Source organism: Acipenser ruthenus, chromosome 24 (assembly GCF_902713425.1).
Source record: "Acipenser ruthenus chromosome 24, fAciRut3.2 maternal haplotype, whole genome shotgun sequence".
Classification (NCBI taxonomy): Eukaryota; Metazoa; Chordata; class Actinopteri; order Acipenseriformes; family Acipenseridae; genus Acipenser; species Acipenser ruthenus.
In genome coordinates, this window is record NC_081212.1 from 7,764,470 (window position 1) to 7,783,505 (window position 19,036).

The 19,036-nt window shown below is 40.7% G+C and overlaps 1 protein-coding gene across 2 annotated transcripts in view; it reads right to left on the reverse strand.

Moving 5' to 3' along the window:
- LOC117429952 (NADPH--cytochrome P450 reductase-like) overlaps positions 1-19,036 on the reverse strand; it is a 31,201-nt gene that overhangs the window by 8,572 nt on the left and 3,593 nt on the right. The window contains exons 2-11 of one of the 2 annotated variants that reach the window (XM_058998307.1): positions 11,612-11,798; positions 4,293-4,341; positions 3,870-3,998; positions 3,608-3,757; positions 3,228-3,352; positions 2,369-2,458; positions 1,979-2,077; positions 1,217-1,333; positions 577-695; positions 140-321 (exon numbers count right to left, since the gene is read on the reverse strand). In XM_058998307.1, the coding sequence (XP_058854290.1) occupies positions 140-321; positions 577-695; positions 1,217-1,333; positions 1,979-2,077; positions 2,369-2,458; positions 3,228-3,352; positions 3,608-3,757; positions 3,870-3,998; positions 4,293-4,341; positions 11,612-11,796 (1,245 nt within the window). In that variant the 5' untranslated portion in view covers positions 11,797-11,798. Of the gene's footprint in view, positions 1-139; positions 322-576; positions 696-1,216; positions 1,334-1,978; positions 2,078-2,368; positions 2,459-3,227; positions 3,353-3,607; positions 3,758-3,869; positions 3,999-4,292; positions 4,342-7,151; positions 7,483-11,611; positions 11,799-19,036 lie in introns of those variants that run through there. The other variant, XM_058998308.1, reaches the window with a different exon arrangement.

The window sequence follows — 19,036 nt, forward strand, 5'->3', positions numbered from 1 at the left end:
GTTTTGGAGTTCTGTGGATGACATGTAAAACTAAAAGAAACTATTTATCGTGGGCTTTTTCGCAAAGTTACTTAGCGCTGAAAGAATCTGAAAACACAAGTCACCTGACGCGCCATGCTGTCTGCCCAAAGTGGCTTACCTTCCCTTCAGTGGCGGACGATGCCATCTTGCGCAGGGTCTCCTGGTCTTTGGGATCCGTGGCATACTGGGAGAGCTCATACAGGACATTGGTGCGTGGAGGGTTGGTGATATCCAGGTAGTGTGTCAGGGCTGTGCGGTACGAGGTAGGACAAGGGAATGGGTGCTTCTTGTTGGACTCCTCTGTATCAATAAATAAATTAATGAATAAATAAATAAAAGGTTCCGAGCTGGAATTCACAAAACATGAATTATAAAAGCGTTATTAAATTTCTCTTGTTTTTGTTTGTTGCTTATAGTCTAAACTGAAATGGATAAAACTATGCCTCTATTAAAATCGGGAAGAGAGCTGTACAAATTCAGGGTCAGTTTAAGAAACAATGCCAATATTCAGAACCCCGCCCTCCAGACGTGCAGAGATTGTTCCCAATTACATACCATCAAGGTTGTTCAAGGAGATTACAGTGTCAAGGTCCACGTTAAGAATTTCTCCAATTTTATTCACTAGAGTCGTATCATTTATAGGGTAAACTGCAACATGATCTCCGGAATCGTATCTGCAGGGGACACAGATTGGAACAGAATTATTACAGAAAATAACAAATAATGTCTAACAACAATAAGCACAAGCATCAGGTATAGGGTACATTTTGGTTAAGGTTTTGCATATGGTCAGTCATGTAATTTCTACAGTTCCAGGAATAATTTAATTTATCCAGTATCTCACATGACTGGATATAGGGTTAATAAATAGAACTAAGAAATTCACGAAGCACAATGCAAACATATCAACTGCTGAACAGGTGGGGGGTGTAAAGTCAGTATCTAAAAATATTCTATATAAATAATGATAGCATTTTACTGCTACTTGGTTAGCAGTTATATTTCTATGAAATAAAGGTATTACATAGATTATACTACACTAATAGATCAAAGTGGGGCCAGCTCAAGAACACTCTACCTGATCTTCGATGCAGAGATATCCAGCTCAAGAACACTCTACCTGATCTCGGGTTCCAGCTCAAGAACACTCTACCTGATCTTGGATGCAGAGATATCCAGCTCAAGAACACTCTACCTGATCTTGGATGCAGAGATATCCAGCTCAAGGTGCATCAAGTGTCGGCTGCCTCCCTTATTCAGCTTCCTGTTTGCAGTGACGGTGCCCAGGAAAGGGTTTTTGGCATCAAAAGGCCTACAAGGTTAGAACAGGATACATACTGTAGTTATACACAAGAACTGCACAGGCAAATACAGAAGTTTAGTACTACAGAGGCACTTATTAATACAAGAAATAATTCACTGTGGTGGATATCCTCCGGGTGACGTTTTATGCAATGGTGTTGAAAGTAGCTAGTTTAGCTAACGGTTTTCAATCTTAACAAGAACTCTTCCTTGAATATGTTAGTAAAACATCACCCCATTCTAACTTCTCTTGAGACAGTATAGGGTGCAGTGCGCAGGCACACCATAGGCACGCTCATTCGCTCTTTAGCAGCAGTCAATGCTTCTAGCAGTAAAACCGACAACTGGCTTCAGGCTCTGCCAGTCAACTAGCTTTTGAAACCGTCTGACTGGTATTTACCAGTTAACAGAAACGTTGTTGATGTACGCTTGTAAAACATCACCCCATTCTAACTTTGAGACGCTTTTCCTGTTTGGTACTGTTGGGCAAAACCCAGGGCTAAAAAAGTGTTACGATTCACAGTATATCAAAGAATAATAAAAACAGCTTGAGCACATTTGAACAGCATCCCATTAAAAGGTTTGCTGGAAAAGCAGGTCTGCTGACAGATCTTTGCTTCCAGGTGCGAGTAAGCTTATGTAATTACACACTCACATTTTCTGTGTCTCGAAGCTCTTCAGACGTCCCATCTCTCCCGTGTAAACTTTGTTCATGTTTATATCTGTATGGACCACCAGCTCATACTGACGAATGCTGAAATAAGAAGAAACCTCAAATAAATAAGCGTACCCCGTCAATGCTTCTAAAATCAGCTTCAAGACAACATTTCCTAAAGGTGCAGAATGGCATTTGGATCAATTATGAATTACAAGACTTTTTACCCAGCTCTGGTTGTATTGTACTACAATCACGTCTAAAGACTGTGTGAACCTGTCTTCATTTGTGAAAGAGAAATCAAGACTTTGATAAGACACACTGTTGGACACTGTTGTTGACTCAATTGCTGCTATCTTGGTGTAATATGCAGTATCCAAGGGAACAAACCTGGATTCGTCTCCAGTTGCCTCGACCCCGAAGTGCTCGCACACTGCTGGCCAGAACTGCTCTCTCCAGGAGACAAAATCCTCTTCAAGACTGAGGGGAGGGACAAAACAAAGGGTTTAAATGCAGGAGTACGGGCAAAAACAATTGATAACAATTGTAAGTCTGTGCTCGGGGGCTCCCGAGTGGCGCATCCAGTAAATGCGCCACTCGCTAGAGTGCAGGATGCGCTCTATAGCCTGGACGTCGCGAGTTCGAGTCCAGGCTATTTCACAGCCGACCGTGGACGGGACCTTCCAGGGGGCGGCGCTCAATTGGCCGAGCGTCGCCTGGGGGGAGGGAGGGTGAGGTCGGCCAGAAAATAATTGGCAAAAAATAATTGGCAACGACTAAATTATTAAAAAAAAAAAAAAAAAGAAAAAAAAAAAAAAATATTAAGTGCCTCTCTCAAACATGCAATATGTATTAATCTGAAAGATAAGGCCTAAAGGGTGCAGGTGCAGGTGTCCGCTCTGAGCTCACTGGGCTCCTGGTCAGCAGGGTTTAATGTGGAGTGATGAGGAGAAACGGCCCCTGACAGTTTTACCTCCCTAACACGGGAGCGCCTGGGCCAATGCGACGCTCCCTTTGGAGCCCCCAGCAAAGACTGGCCTAGACTCGAACCTGCGCTGTATGACTCACCCTGTGCACCACACGGCTGCGCTTTTAACTGGTGAGCCGCTTGGGGAGCCCTAGTTGTCAATCTTAATAACAAATAGCCCTGTCTGCGCTGGATTCCTGAACTAGGCAGTTCTGACTGAAAAGCTGCTGCTGATATAAGTAGTAAAATGTCACAGTTCCTGTGAAGCAGCTGGTCACTCACTTGCCATCGTCGTCGCCCATTCCAAGGTCGAAGATCCTCTTCGCTCCGAGCTGCTGCAGTCTCTTGTCTACATATTTTCCCATTGCGTTGTAGTGTTCATACGTTTTATTCCCAAGCCCGAAAACCTAAAACATTTTAGATTTCAATTAACTCCTAATTAGATTTATTTTTTTTCTTTAGAAATGTTAACATGGCACTCAAGTGAAGTTCACTGGGAAGAAGAAAGGCAGTTTCAAGACGGTGCAGTGTGTGCAGGTTGAAATAAGAAAGGCAGTTTCAGCACGGTGCAGTGCATGCGGGTTGAAAGAAGAAAGGCAGTTTCAGCATGGTGCAGTACATGCGGGTTGAAAGTGAGAAGAGTAAAGTCAGAATGCACTCACTGTGAAATTGACGCCGGACAGATCATCGTCGGCTTCCTGAAGCCAGTCATAGAAATCCTGGGCGTTGTCAGTGGGGTCTCCTTCCCCGTAAGTGGCCATGCAGAACACGGCTATAGAGTTGTCAATCTCCGAGAGGCGGGACAGCTCGGACTGGGGAACACAAAAAGTTAGCATTAACCTTAACTGCCAGGACACTTAGCTTTCTTATTTAATCATGTATTTATTTATTTTTGTTCGGTTGCTTGACTCCAATCTTCGTTACCATGTCGTACTCCTCTGGGTCCGCTACCGTGCCCCTCATTCCGTATCGCTGAGCATCTTTGGAGAGGCGGTTTGCAAACTCTTCTGCTGTTCCAGTTTGAGATCCATAAAACACCACTATGTTTTTACCCTACAAAAAAAAAAAAACACACAAGAACTGATCAACATTACCATTCCCTTTTTATAATACAAATGCACGCTGTGAAACTCGAGCACTCAACCAGACTACACATTTGAGTCTGCTTTGTATCCAGTGTGGTGTTTGCTTGGTAAATGTTTTGTGAATATGGCCCTAGATCTTGTGATAAAAGTTTAGAGTAGATGTGTGATGAATTCATGGCAGTTTTCCTGTTCAGCCTGTAGTGAGATACAGACACGATCACTGGATAAGGGTCCAAGATTTGAATGAGGACCCTGTACTCACCGTTTTCTTCATCTTCTCGATAAAACTTGTTTCTCTTGGTGTGATGGCTCTAAAAGAAAAAAAAAACAAAACAGCATTCAGAGCTGCCGGACTAACAAACCAGGACCAGTTACTAAACCTGCCACAACCAAGCACTGACCAGTAGCATTTCCCAAAAGATTTAGTACTGCAGAGAGGGTCACTGGGAAATTGATTTACATGGCAAGACCAGACAAAAAAAACAAACAAAAAAAACGGTTACCTCCAAAGAATTTGAAAGTCTCAGCTACAAATGCTGAAATGCGTTATTATACCATTAGCCAGAAGAATTGGTTGTATAATTCTTGTATTAACAACTATTGGACTGGATAATCTGAGAATCAACATATTTTGGCTTTAACATAGGACATAAAAACAAAAACACATACAAATCTCAACTTTTACACAACAACAGAGTAAAGGTTTTAGTTTTTACATCCCATTTCCCCAGCTGACATTGCATATTCGATCAGCTGAGCAGCTGACTATTGTTGATTAAACTGCTGAAGACATTCGCTGAAACTCTGTCTACTACACTTCTTAAAGTTTTACTCGTATATGGGAGTGTTTATATGCATGACTGTTGGAAACAAATCAAAACTTTTTCAAAAGTTAGTCACACCCGGGAGGCCGAACATTAACCAAGCCAACAATAAGTAGCTTTTTACGAGTTTTGTAGCAGTAGAGGTTGAATTTTCCTTTGAGTTGATGAAGATATTCTGGACATGGATTCGGCAGAACCCTCAACAGAATGCGTCCACCTATTCACAATGCGTCCATTAATGCAATTTGCTGTGCACCACACACAATTGTTTTATTTGTAATGTTTCATGGCAATGGCAGAGGAAGAATGAGTGTGTGTGTGTGTGGGGGGGGGGGTATATATTAGTGATCCATCATCTCTGCTAAGCGCAGTTTGCAAGAGCAATAAAAGGCTTAAAAAGACAACAGGCGGGTCATGATTCAACCTCCTGCATTATTTATCAAAGGGGTCCATGCATGTGTTACACACACTGGGGTTTGGATGTTTCTTATCGTTTTTACTGCACAAATACACCCTTTCCACCCCCCACTCCCTTCATATGCTGGTTTTGCACAGAAAGCTATATATTTAAAACGATCTACTGCAAGAAGGATTTAGCTGCATTTTAAGTAAGTTTGATAAAAAGGCACCCTCAACAGCAGCAGTGCCCATCATTCCATGAATCCACACATTGAATGACCTTTCAGGGAGTACCATGCTTATTCCACTGATGGGAAAGGGCTCCTGCAGTATGCAGTCCAAACACCATTACAAGTGAACTCAGTATGGTATTGCGTAAACGGATATGGAGTATCCTGTTTATATAACAAGTAAATGGAAAAGTATGAGCTTACAGCATGTGCAAAATTAACCCCAGGAAACGTGACACCTTATTTCAACTAACTAGTTTTAGGAGACATTTCACAGCAACCCCCTCCCCCACCCCCCAATAGTGAAGAGTTCAAGCAACATAATCTACATTTTGATTTGAGAAACTTTAAATAAATTAGGGCTGCTTGATAATGCCACATACCACTAGTAGCATTCAACATTGGAAAAACAACGACATTTGCACGTTTGGTTGTATTCTGAACTGAAATTTAAGCTTAGCCCCAGCATCACTCAGTCACAATAGTTATAAAAGCACGTAAAGTAGAATTAGGGGAAGAAAATAACCTAGCTTTGACCTAAAACAAGGAAACATTACTCTGAGACGGCTGTTAAAGACAAACTGAACTGCAGGGACCAGCGGCTGGCTTGACATGGAATGAGTCAGAACGCAAGACAAACTTGAAAAAGCACAATAAATGTATTACATTGCAAGCTACACTGCATTATGATTTTAAGATTAATTAGCTTTCAAACTGCGGGCTTGCATCACTGAAGCACTCAGGATAAGGGTAATGTTCGCCACAACAGAAGACATGCTGCTTTTGGTTAAACCCTGTAATGGCCAATAACTGTTTGTACGGAGAGAAAAGTTACTGTATAAAATTAATTAGACTGTTTCTTGTACAAAATAACACACAATACTGTACATACCGGTAGTGCATATGACAATGCTGTCTTTTGAGGCTTTTAGTTGTAATCACAGAGGCAGTAGCACTGAAGTGCTTCATCACCTGGGCATTTTACAGGGTCTATTTATACCTCGTGCAGAAACAGCAGACTGGAATAAAATGTTCTGCATCACTGTGGTGGTTGTGGCGGTGGTGGGGTGGGGTACTGCATGAGCAGAACAAGGACAGTTAAAGAAGAAATAGAGTAATCACAGGTGTCTGTACCATGGAAAAGTACATCATAATGAGATCCATCCACAGCTTGTAAATGCCCTAATCAGTACTGTGACTTTTTTTACATTCACAGACGTGGAATAGCTTGGAGTTCCAAACATCCGTCCAAAGTAAAGTTTCAATAAATCCAGGAGGGCGATTCTACACACCAAAGCGGGCACATGACTCCCTCAATGACGTGCACCAACAGGAATGCACTTGGCAAATTTCATCAGAATTGGATAAGAGGTTCTCAAAACATTGCTAAAAGTGTACTACGAGTCACGCACAGACTACAACAGGCACAGCAACAGCTATTCCAAATGATGTATGAATGCATTTCTTGAGCATTAATGTGTTTATATGGCTGGACACAATAAAGAAATGAATTGGTAGTCTTTATGATTCATTTATATTGAAAAATAATTACTTTGATTATTACAGATCAAGCCAGAACAGACAAACACTTACACACCTCGAATCAGCCCCCTACCCTCTTTATCCTTCCCTGGAACTGGTACCTCCCCCCCAAAAAGTAACACTGACCTGTTTGGGACTGGCAGTTCCTCCTTTGGTACAGCGTACACACATCCCATTTTAGATGGTAAAAACCTGAACAGTTTCCCCCTGTGTCAGGTAGGAGCCACTTGATTGAAAAAACAAAAGTGAACAACCTAGAACCTTATCATCCAGGACTGTATAGTCTTCATGGCTGAAACAGAAATGAAGCTTTGCTGGCACAAACCAGTCGACAAAAATAAATAAATAAAAGCAATAGATGTTCTTCTGCTACAGCGGCAGCACGGCACACATTCTCTACCTCTGCTGTGTCAGGCAGGCTGGAAATGCACCAACACAATTCAGGAGCTGCAACATCTGGCAGCGGTGGTGGGAAAGAATTGAGAGTCTATAATGAAATTTCCCATAAAACCTTGCAGTACACTCGCTCACTCTCTCTCTCTCCCTCTGATTTTCCTTTCCCATCTGTAGGGAATCAGGAAAATGCCCTCCCTCCCCCACACTCCGGTTCCCCTGGCAACACTTTATATCATAACCACTTTTTTTTTTTTTTTTTAAGGGAGTCTGAATGAAGCTTATTTAGTGTAGAACAGAGGAGGGTATCGCTATGGTAACCCAATCTATCATAAAAGGATTCTATTTGTGACAAGGATCCGTTCTATTCAGCATCGTGCTGAATCAAATTAGAGATGGCTTCAGAGAGCAAATAAAAGGGTCAGCCGTGGCACATTGAGCTGCTCTTTTCTACTGTGAGGGCTCAACGTCTCTGCTCTTCTCTTCTTTCTTTCTCAAGGCACTGTGTTTCAGGCAAACTGGATACAATCTGTTTCACGGAAGTCGTCCTTACGCAATCGCAAATGAATGCTACACAATGATCCTTTCCTGTATGCCACGAGTGCTGCCCCCTTCCTTAACTTTTTAACAACTTTAATTGAATGTCATTTCCCTTTCTTTCAGTGAGATTGACTGGAATTTAGGTGTGGACACAAATGAATAAGGGCAGTCTTCACGAAACACTGATCCGTCTCCAATCCAGGAAGGTGAACACAATTAGAGTGGTTTCAGTTCCTGTGCCATGAGACAGCCTGCTGGCTCAACAGCAATGCAAGAATAGTTTACAACGCTGGCCGAACTTTCCTTTCAGCAGACTGATGTGATACAGTAAGCATCAGAAGATGCATGCGAACACATGCTGTATGATGGTCCTAATGGGCTATTATATTATGTATAAGGCAATAGAAAACTTGTGTTAAAGAAAAAAAAACTAAATGAAAATAAAAGTGGAGCAGTCATATTCATACCAACTAAAAATCCCACGTACTCATCACTTGAGAATCGTTTGGGGGACTGCGGGTAGCTATGTAGCCCATTGGGGCAGGATTGAATTGTTTCACCCATACACCTCAAGGTGGGACTTGCAACTGAAAAAGGCACGGCAAAGTAATCAATTTGTATTTAGCTCTAGGTCTACCCAAAGGGTATTCACAAACTCTTACTGTATAGAACAGAGATATTAGGAGATTGCTTTAATTAGACAAAACTGTTTGTTTAGTCTTTGCTGTTCTGCAGCTTTACCGCTTGACTTTTTTGATGTGTTGATTTTATTTAGCTTTGTCGGATAAACTCTTGAGGGACTCAAGCTGCCATATTATGCTGGTCAACGTGCAGAGAGAGATACAGAAGAGGCCACATGAAGCCGACACATATTAGACACAGACAGAGGGAAAACAACGTGAGCAGTAATGAGACACAGAATCTCACTGCATGCCACCATGCAGGCCAATTTCCTTTTATTTTCCAATATTAAAAGACCCCCATGTTAAGGAACCCACAAATTCAGTGAAATAAGATTTGTTTTCTTGTACAGATCTATACTGCTAATGTGTTAGTTATTTATTGACCCTCTTGTACTATAAGTAAAACAGACCTAAGCATGCTAAAATGAAAATGTTTCTTTTAATAGGAAGGGGCATAGACAATAAGGACTTCACCAGTAGCACAATGCAGCTTAAACTTAAACAAAGAGCCTGGTGTCTGGCCCACAGCTACACCCGAATAGCCATAAAGAGGCTTATTCCTGGTTCTGGAAAAAAAAGAAAAAAAAAAAAAAAAAACACATGAAAAACAGGCCCTCTTAACTACCCCGGCCCATAATAAGGCAAGCAGACAGAGCTGGGGTTCTACAACAAAATATCGGGTTACAAGGAAAACAAACTAAAACGTGCCGATTCAGAGATGTTGTTTTTACAGGATTACCAGGCCATGTCTTTCTACATCTTAAATGGCAAACTCCTAATTCTCTCTCTCTCTCTCTCTCTCTCTCTCTCTCTCTCTCTCTATAAACAACTAGTTGGCCCCAGCCCATAACTAGTGATGTGAAACAGTGTTCTGAACTATTCCCCCCAGAGACAACCGCTTCGTTTTTGTTTGTTCCCAAGGGAGCAACAGTGATTTAAAAAAAATTACTTTAAGAACAATCCACAATCCAGTCATAGTTTGTGGTCCAGTTATTATTATTATTATTATTTGTTCATTTAGCAGACGCCTTTATCCAAGGCAACTTACAGAGACTAGGGTGTGTGAACTATGCATAAGCTGCAGAGTCACTTACAACTACGTCTCACCCGAAAGACAGAGCACAAGAAGGTTAAGTGACTTGCTCAGGGTCATACAATGAGTCAGTGGCTGAGGTGGGATTTGAACCGGGGACCTTCTGGTTACAAGCCCTTTTCTTTAACCACTGGACCACACAGCCTCCTTAGTTTAACTGCCCTCAGCCAAAAACAATTATTTGGTTATATTTTGGCAAGTATAAAACAGTGAGCAAATCCGTAGAACCTATTGTAGATACCATCAGACATGTACTATCCCTTTATAAATCACGACTGAGCCAATAAAAAGTATATTCTTATATTCTTATAAAAAAAAAAAGAATTCAGACCTATCAAAAAAGAAAACAATTTGCAACATGCCAATTTTATTTTGAACAAAAACGATTAAGTGAGTTTTATTTTCCTTTCAAGTCCTTTTTTGCATGCACAGTGAAGCATTCATAATGTGCTTTTTGAAATTCAGATTACTTAATATGAATGGGTTAAACTGTTTGTTTCTGTTGAGCAGCCTACAATTGATACAATATGTTGCACTGAATGTTTTAGTGGGGAAAAGATCACCAAGCTGTTTCCATCACAATGAAGTCTCTGGCTCACATGGATCTGCAGTTGAAAAGTTAGATTCTCGTGCACCGCAGATAATCTGAGACGGTGCTGGGTTTTGGGAGTCACGATTTGTCACCTAAACACTTGACCAAATTTCTGCATTAACGCAGTCGCATTGTTATTTACTTCTTATTAAATGTCCTGGTATTTATTATTCGGAGATGGGCGGAGAAGGTTCTCACGTGGGCCTGTTCTTTGTGATTGCAAACAATGTTAAATTGGTGAAGTGCACAGGCACCAGTACCTTATTCTATTGGTGCAAATCAGCAGTTTCACATGCCTGAGTTATATACAAGACGAAATTTGGCTAAGTGCAGTGACCAAAAATGCAGCACTAACTTCATATTTATTCTGCTATGGCATGTGCAATAAGTGGTGCATGGCACCCTCTAGTGGTAGGATCTACTGCATTTTTTTTTTCTTTTTAAATAATAAAGACTCTCCATTTGTAAAACTGGGGGTATAGCTACCTGTATTTATTTTTTGTGATTATTACATATTCATTTTTAACAATAAAACAACCATCATAGGGACTATAACTTATTTGTGACCATGCATATATGATCTTAGTTATCCTTTATAGAGCAGCAGAGTCTACAAAGCACAGTGCACACAAGGCCAGAGATTTGAGAAGCATCTGCATTTTACCCAGGTTCAGAACCCGGGTCACAATCCTGCGTAGTGTGACACCGCGTACCTGGGTCGTACCCGGGTCCCAGCGACCCACCTCAGGATGTGGGTCGACACACTTTGACCCGGTTGAGCGAGACACAATGCATTACGGCCATCGTGAGCCGACACAATAAGAAACAGCCACGTCTGCGTGAAAGTTTCACTTCTGCAAGGAACGTTTCTGTTTATTCTGTTTATTCTGTTTATTCTGTTTAGCCATATTTTTGTTGATTGAGACACAGCATGAGCCAGATTGCAGCAGGGATGTAGAAACATTTGCTCTAATCAACATTTGGGCCGACGGTTCAATCCAGAGCAGCTTGGATGGAAGCGTCTGTAACAAGCTGCATTGATGCACTTTCGTCTGTCACCCAGGTCGACCCTGCTTTATCAAAAGCAGTGTGAAATCAAGCACCCGACCCACATGACACCGGGTCCTGACCCGGGTAGAGCATGCCAGTGTGAAAGGGGCTGAAGACTTACCTAAACCTGCTTTCTTCCTCTATAAAAGCACATTGGCATGAGTACCTCTATGTACACAAATGTACACACAAGTATTCCGAACTCAACCAAATGGGAAGGGTACGCAATACTTACTGCGTTGGGATTTTCTTAAATTCTGGGATTTCTTCCTTCTTCTTTCGGAAGACGGCCCAGAAAATAAGCAGTCCAGCAATGATGGAGAACAGGAGCACGTCCAGCATGCCGAGCATGGACTCCCCCTCCGCGGGAGCCCCAGCCCCAGAGGGGCCTCCATCCATTTCCATTTCAGAGTCAGCCATTGCTGTCAACAAAGAACAGGAGGGTGGGTTAGCTCCATTTGAATGGTCTAAACAGCATTTACATAAACACCACTGGCAGGACCATCCTTCTGCCTGATGTACGACCCTCATCATTTCTAAAAGCATTACAAATACAGTAAAAAAAAAATTAAAAAAAAAGGTTTAGGGCATCAGTGTAGGGGTGTATATTAGAATCTGTGAATGTCACTGGTCTTTGAACAAACATTGCCACACCTTCCCTGTAGAAAATTATTTGACACCTTTACAATAGTATAATTAAGTTGTTGTTTTTTTGGTTTGTTTTATAAATGCTTCGTTTGTTACAAAACAAATCCTTGTTCATTCAGTTGCCTGTGTTTTTTTTTTTTTTTTATTTAGTCGTCGCCAATGATTTTTACCCCCGTTTTCTCCCCAATTTGGAATGCCCAATTATTTTTTATCCCAATTCACCGCTGCAACCCCCTGGTGACTCGGGAAATAGAGGCTGAAACGTGTTCCTGCCAATTCATTATTTTTCGCACTGCGGATCCACAGCGAAGCCACCAGACCTATAGTGCCGGAGGACAACACAGATCTGAATGGCTCCACTGCAGACCCACAGCTGCCCTATCAGCCACAGGGGTCGCTGGTGCGCGGTGAACCGTGGATTGCCCTACCGACCTAATCCCTCCCTACCCGGGCGGCGCTCGGCCAATTGAGCACCGTCCCCTAGGAACCCCCGGTCACGGTCAGCAATCACATAGCCTGGATTTGAACCTGAGATCTCCAGGCTAGAGGGCGCATCCTGCACTCCACGTGGAGCGCCTTTACTGGCTGCACTCGGGAGTCCCGCTTATGCTGTTTTGAGTGGAATAAATGATCCAGTATAGAATCATTACAGTATGTTAATGAAAATGCCCCACACCTCCACTTAAACTTCCTGAGGCACACAACAGTGCCCTCCCACCCCAGCCCCACCCCCCTTCAAACCTGGATTTACCCTCTTAGGCATTTCTTTACTCTGCCTTTATCTGACCTTTCACTCAACAGAACAGTGGCAGTTCACAGTTGCTATGCAACTTGCCTATCACGAAACACCCTGAAACGCTCCCATGAAACAGCAAAGTAAATACGCTCCCAAACACTGCCCAGAACAAACTCATTACATCGTGTTCCCTCAGTGTCTTTTTTTTTTTTTTTTTTTTTTTAAATACAATTCCTTTCAAGGTTAATATGCACGTATCATCCCCGTGGGGATTAAATGTGTGATGAAACCTAACAATATGTTTATCCAAGTTGATTTTGGGATAAGGGCATTCCTACTCTAGAAGTAGAGCTTCTGACAAGGTGAACTACAACCTGTATCCATAACCTGTTTTGGGTTTTGATAGTCTGTGTAGCCATTTGGATTGTTTTCCTCAATGTTGCGCTGACTGGCTGCAGGTACTAATGAAATCATTCTCACTACAGCTCATCGTTAAATCACAAAATAACCGACGGCACCTGCAGCAATTTCCGCAGTGCCCAAGCTGCTTGCCGCAATGCTTCCCAGATTAAAAAAAAAAAAAAACCTTACGGCAAAAAGTTGCCTGTAAGCCCGCCCCTCATTGCCGCCGGTGTCCCTCAGCACCAGCACGTCTGATCTACAACCCGTTCACAAACCTGCTCAGCGTCAGCTGGCCCGTTCTGTCACAATTTAATTCTGTTTAACCTCGTCCTGCGAGAAAACGAGTCATTACCATAATGTATTATTGTTGCCATTCTTTTTACTGTGCCCCTCCCAACACTAAGCCAGGAGAAAGGCGTACTGTATCATTGGTTAATGACGGGCTAACAGAGGGAGGGATGCTGTTAGACTGAGTTCAGTATGACCGCGCTTCCAGGATTTTTCAATCACACGTGTTCACTGGCAGTGTCACTGTGATTTATGTGTCTGTGAGCCCTGTGCCAACTCAAAAATGTTCAAAAAGAAAGAAGGAAGAGCTGTCTAAAGCGGCAGTGAAGTGTTCTAGGATTGACTTGATATTCAGGTAAGCAATGGGTGCACAACAATTCGTCCCCATCAACAACAACAACAATAATAATAATAATAATAATAATAATAATAATAATAATGAACTTACAGTTGTCAAGTACAGTACTGTAGAAAGGATGAGATTAGACAGAATGGGTTTAAAATTGCACATTCTAACTCCTTTCATGTCTTCAGTGTATATACATTGCTAATATATAGACATTTAAATGACCGTTGCTGTTTTGTAATTCCACCCAAAACACCAATGCTAAAAATAAAAGCACAATAGGTAGAGAATTAGTTTCTCAAAATCTGACATCAAAAAAATAAATAAAAAACTGAGCAAGCAGCTATGACATGGTTCAAGTAGCAGCTCACTACGCTATGAAACAAGTAAGAGAGATAACATAATAGTGAACGAAACACAATCTTGAGCAATGCATCGATTTCTGTTTTCAATTTCATGAACTGTGACACTATATAAAGTCTCCCAAATGTAAACATCCAACATGATGTACGTCCAGCTGTTCATCATTGTGATGCTCAGCACTCTCCATTGCTTGATGAAGTTTCTATTTTCGATATTATTTTTTTCCCCAAAGCCGCGTTGTTTGTACAGGGCTAGCAAACTACAGTTAAGCTGACACTGCAGACCAAACAACTCATTTGATCACTATCGTTATTAAAATCCAGCCATGGGTACATAGTCAGCAAATTTGCATGACTTTTTTTTTTTTAACACTCTTCACTGACATCGCTTATTTGTGCGAAGGATGTATCTAAGCCTCAAGTCTAATCTATGTATTAGTCAGTGGTATGTGATGAGTTTAGTAAAAATACCCAGAATATTTATTTTTTGCCAAATTGTATTTTTTCATTATGAAAGTTTGTTGTTTTTTAATTTGATATATATATATATATATATATATATATATATATATATATATATATATATTTTTTTTTTTTTTTATACCATTTGATTTTTACAATGGAAACGTGACATTTTATTTTTGTAACAATCTGGGTGTGATTCACTCAGAAAACATTGATTTGTGTTTGTTTGAATTTCAATTTCATCAACATAATAGCCTCTCTGTATTTCTTTTTTGTTGTTTTATGAATGAGTATGAAATCGCCTTGGTGCTGTTGGATTGGATTTATACTTTGCCTTTATGTCCCCTAGAACTGCCTTGGTGCCTCTGAATCTTCACGCCCAAAGAAGGCAACATTGCCTTGCCCTTCATGACCTTAACTTCATGCCCTTCACTGCTCATTTAAATTATGCATCGTGTTGACAAGGCATATTGTAGTGGATATAGACAGCCAAGAAGGGAGGGCAACAATATTTGATATATTTGGTCTAGAAGGACACAGCTGTATAGAAGAAATCACCACTGTGGTTCTCTCTAAAAAAAAAAAAAAAAAAGATTTCATTTTTTTTCTTTTTTTTTTTTTTAAACAAAGATATGCTGACACAATAACTTCAAACACATTACCAAGTCAGCTGCTTAATAGGGAAGTCACTCAGCACTATTACTATTAGCAGCAATATAATCAAGTTGCTGAATCACTTCTACAAAAAACAAATTGACATGAATTTAGACATCTTACAGGACATTTCATCATTTCGCTGAGGATTACTCAGCAGTTAAATATCACATGAAGTAGAAATAAGTAAAAGGTGAAACAGTAACTGATTAGACTAAAGGTCAAAGTGCATTTAAGACAACAACTAGACTGATCCTGTGCCAAGAAAGGAGATCTGAGTGAAACGAGAGGGACTGATCCAAAACAGACAAATGGCTGCTTTCACAGACCCTTTTAGCATTCATCTTAGCAAGAGAGGTTAGGCTTCCAAGATTAGTGTTAACCCTGTCTGTGGCGTAACTTTGGTTTCCACAGTGGGGGGGGGGGGGGGGGGGAGGGTGTCAGTTTCCGGCAAGTATAACAAGTAATATATTACTTTCTGACTACATTTAGCGTCAGTAGCGTCTGTATTAAAAAGAAATAGTACTGGTAGTACCCAAATTGATCACTCAATTTTTATTATAACAAATTCTCACCATTTTTATTTGCCAAATCAATGTCTTCTCGTTACAATATCACAGCGGGCAATGCTCACACTCTAACCAACAAGGGATAAAATGCAATCCTGGTTGCATGCCGGTCTCCATTCAAACCCACATCATTTTCTACCCTTGCATTCTATTGCATCCCGAATTTCTCTTGCTCCGCGCAACACACAGTTTATACAGAAACAAGTGAACAAGGCAGCTAGTGAGCTTGTGCATATTTGTAACAGACATACACTGAGTGATTAAACCATAATAATAATAATAATAATAATAATAATAATAATAATAGACAAGTTCACACTTGTTAACACATATAGTAATACAATTAAAAATAAATGTTCATTTTATTCAGATTGGCACCTTTGAGGTATTATATGAATACATTATTGAGAAATAACTTTCAGTACTGCTGCAATGTGAGGGGAACATTTCCCCGTTGTTGATAAAGTGAGCGGGACACGTCCCCTTGTGTCGATTATGCTCATGAACCCTGGCAATTTTACTTCCCCACCCCAACAACAGCAACTTGGCATGAACGGGATTCGAACCACGCTATTATTATTTGAAGATATTGGGGACCCCTCCTAATGGGAAATGCTTCTATCACAAGCCTTCAGAGTTTAACACTCCTATCTAGTTTGAAGGAAACATATTCATTCTCCTGGAGAACTTCTGACACTGGTCTTCCTTGGATCTGTTCAATAAAGTGCCTCCTGTATGTTTAAATCTGGATTTTTTTCTATATAAATCAAAAGGCTTGCAGAAAGAGCAGCTTACTTTTTATGCATTACTGCAATCTAGTGGTGCAGATTTAGCGATCAAGTCACTTGCACCATATATAAAAGTCTCTGGTTAGAGACGTGTTACTTTGCACTTTGGGCAGTGTTGAAACATTTTCCGTATTAAAACATTAATTCTTAACTCCTATCCTACAGACCTCTGTAATACACTAGAGTACACAGACTGGGGCTCAAGGATAAAGGAAGGCTCTCATCCTTGAGTGGTATGAATAAGGGTGTCTGCTAAGAAATAAATAATGATAATAATAATATTATAAATAAGAAAACAACTCAGCCTCACAGTGATCAGAGTTATAGCGAAACACTGCTGTGATAAATTCTGTTCAAGAGTCCTATTCATCCTGTTTGTGTGTTGCTCTACAGAACTGCCAGTGCTGTACCCATGACCCTGATCCTTGCAGCTTGCTAGGTCAATTTACTTTTTTTATTTATTTATTTTTAAAATGGTACCCCCGTTATCAGCGTTTGTGCTTCTCAAGGTTACATGCAAGTAAAGGTAAACAAATCTGATGGCTGTTGGGAGGGACAAGAGTCACTCAGAAAAATCTACTTCGAAACTCTAAGGCAGTAGTTTTCAAACTTTTTGTTTTAATTGTACCCCTTTATCTAGAGGCTCAAGAACTGCCTTATAGTTTTCGCTCTAGTGAATGGTACCACAGCTGCAAAGGTAGAATTTATAAATGCATGTCACATATATCATTTATTGGTACCCTTACAGCTCATTGAAATAATGCTTCATTCCTCCTGAAAAGTGATGAAATTAAAAGCTATTTTATCATGTATACTTGCATGCCTTTGGTATGTCATAGAATAAAGCAAAGAAGCTGTGCAAAGAGATGAATTATTGCTTATTCTACAAAGATATTCTAAAATGGCGTGGACACATTTGTTGGTACCCCTTAGAAAAGATAATAAATAATTGGATTACAGTGATATTTCAAACTAATTAGTTTCTTTAATTAGTATCACACATGTCTCCAATCTTGTAATCAGTCATTCAGCCTATTTAAATGGAGAAAAATAGTCACTGTGCTGTTTGGTATCATTGTGTACACCACACTGAACATGGACCAGAGAAAGAAAAGGAGAGAGTTGTCTGAGGAGATCAGAAAGAAAATAATAGACAAGCATGGTAAAGGTAAAGGCTACAAGACCATCTCCAAGCAGCTTGATGTTCCTGTGACAACAGTTGCAAATATTATTAAGAAGTTTAAGGTCCATGGAACTGTAGGCAACCTCCCTTTGCGCGGCCGCAAGAGGAAAATCGACCCCAGATTGAACAGAAGGATAGTGCAAATGGTAGAAAAAGAACCAAGGATAACTGCCAAAGAGATACAAGCTGAACTCCAAGGTGAAGGTACGTCAGTTTCTGATTGCATCATCCGTCGCTTTTTGAGCGAAAGTGGGCTCCATGGAAGAAGACCCAGGAGGACTCCACTTTTGACAGAAAAACATAAAAAAGCCAGACTGGAATTTGCTAAAAATGCATATTGACAAGCCAAAACTGGAGCTATTTGGCAAGTCACATCAGCTCTATGTTCACAGACGAAAAAATGAAGCTGTCAAAGAAAAGAACACCATACCTACAGTGAAACATGGAGGAGGCTTGGTTATGTTTTGGGGCTGCTTTGCTGCACCTGGCACAGGGTGCCTTGAATCTGTGCAGGGCACAATGAAATCTCAAGACTATCAAGGCATTCTGGAGCGAAACGTACTGACCAGTGTCAGAAAGCTCTGTCTCAGTCGCAGGCCATGGGTCCTCCAACAGGATAATGACCCAAAACACACAGCTAAAAGCACCCAGAATGGATAAGAACAAAACATTGGACTATTCTGAAGTGGCCTTCTATGAGTCCTGATCTGAATCCTATCGAACATCTATGGAAAGAGCTGAAACTTGCAGTCTGGAGAAGGCACCCATCAAACCTGAGACAGCTGGAGCAGTTTGCTCAGGAAGAGTGGGCCAAACTACCTGTTAACAGGTGCAGAAGTCTCATTGAGAGCTACAGAAAACGTTTGATTGCAGTGATTGCCTCTAAAGTTGTGCAACAAAATATTAGGTTAAGGGTCCCATCATTTTTGTCCATGCCATTTTCATTTGTTTTATTATTTACAATATTATGTTGAATAAAAAATCAAAAGCAAAGTCTGATTTCTATTAAATATGGAATAAACAATGGTGGATGCCAATTACTTTTGTCAGTTTCAAGTTATTTCAGAGAAAATTGTGCATTCTTTGTTTTTTGTGGAGGGGTAACAACAAATTTGAGCACGTCTGTATGTCACAGCAGTTTGAGATTGACAAACTGCTGGTTTCGGACAGAATACCAAACAACAATTCTTAATTTCTTGGATGCACGGAATCAAGAGAC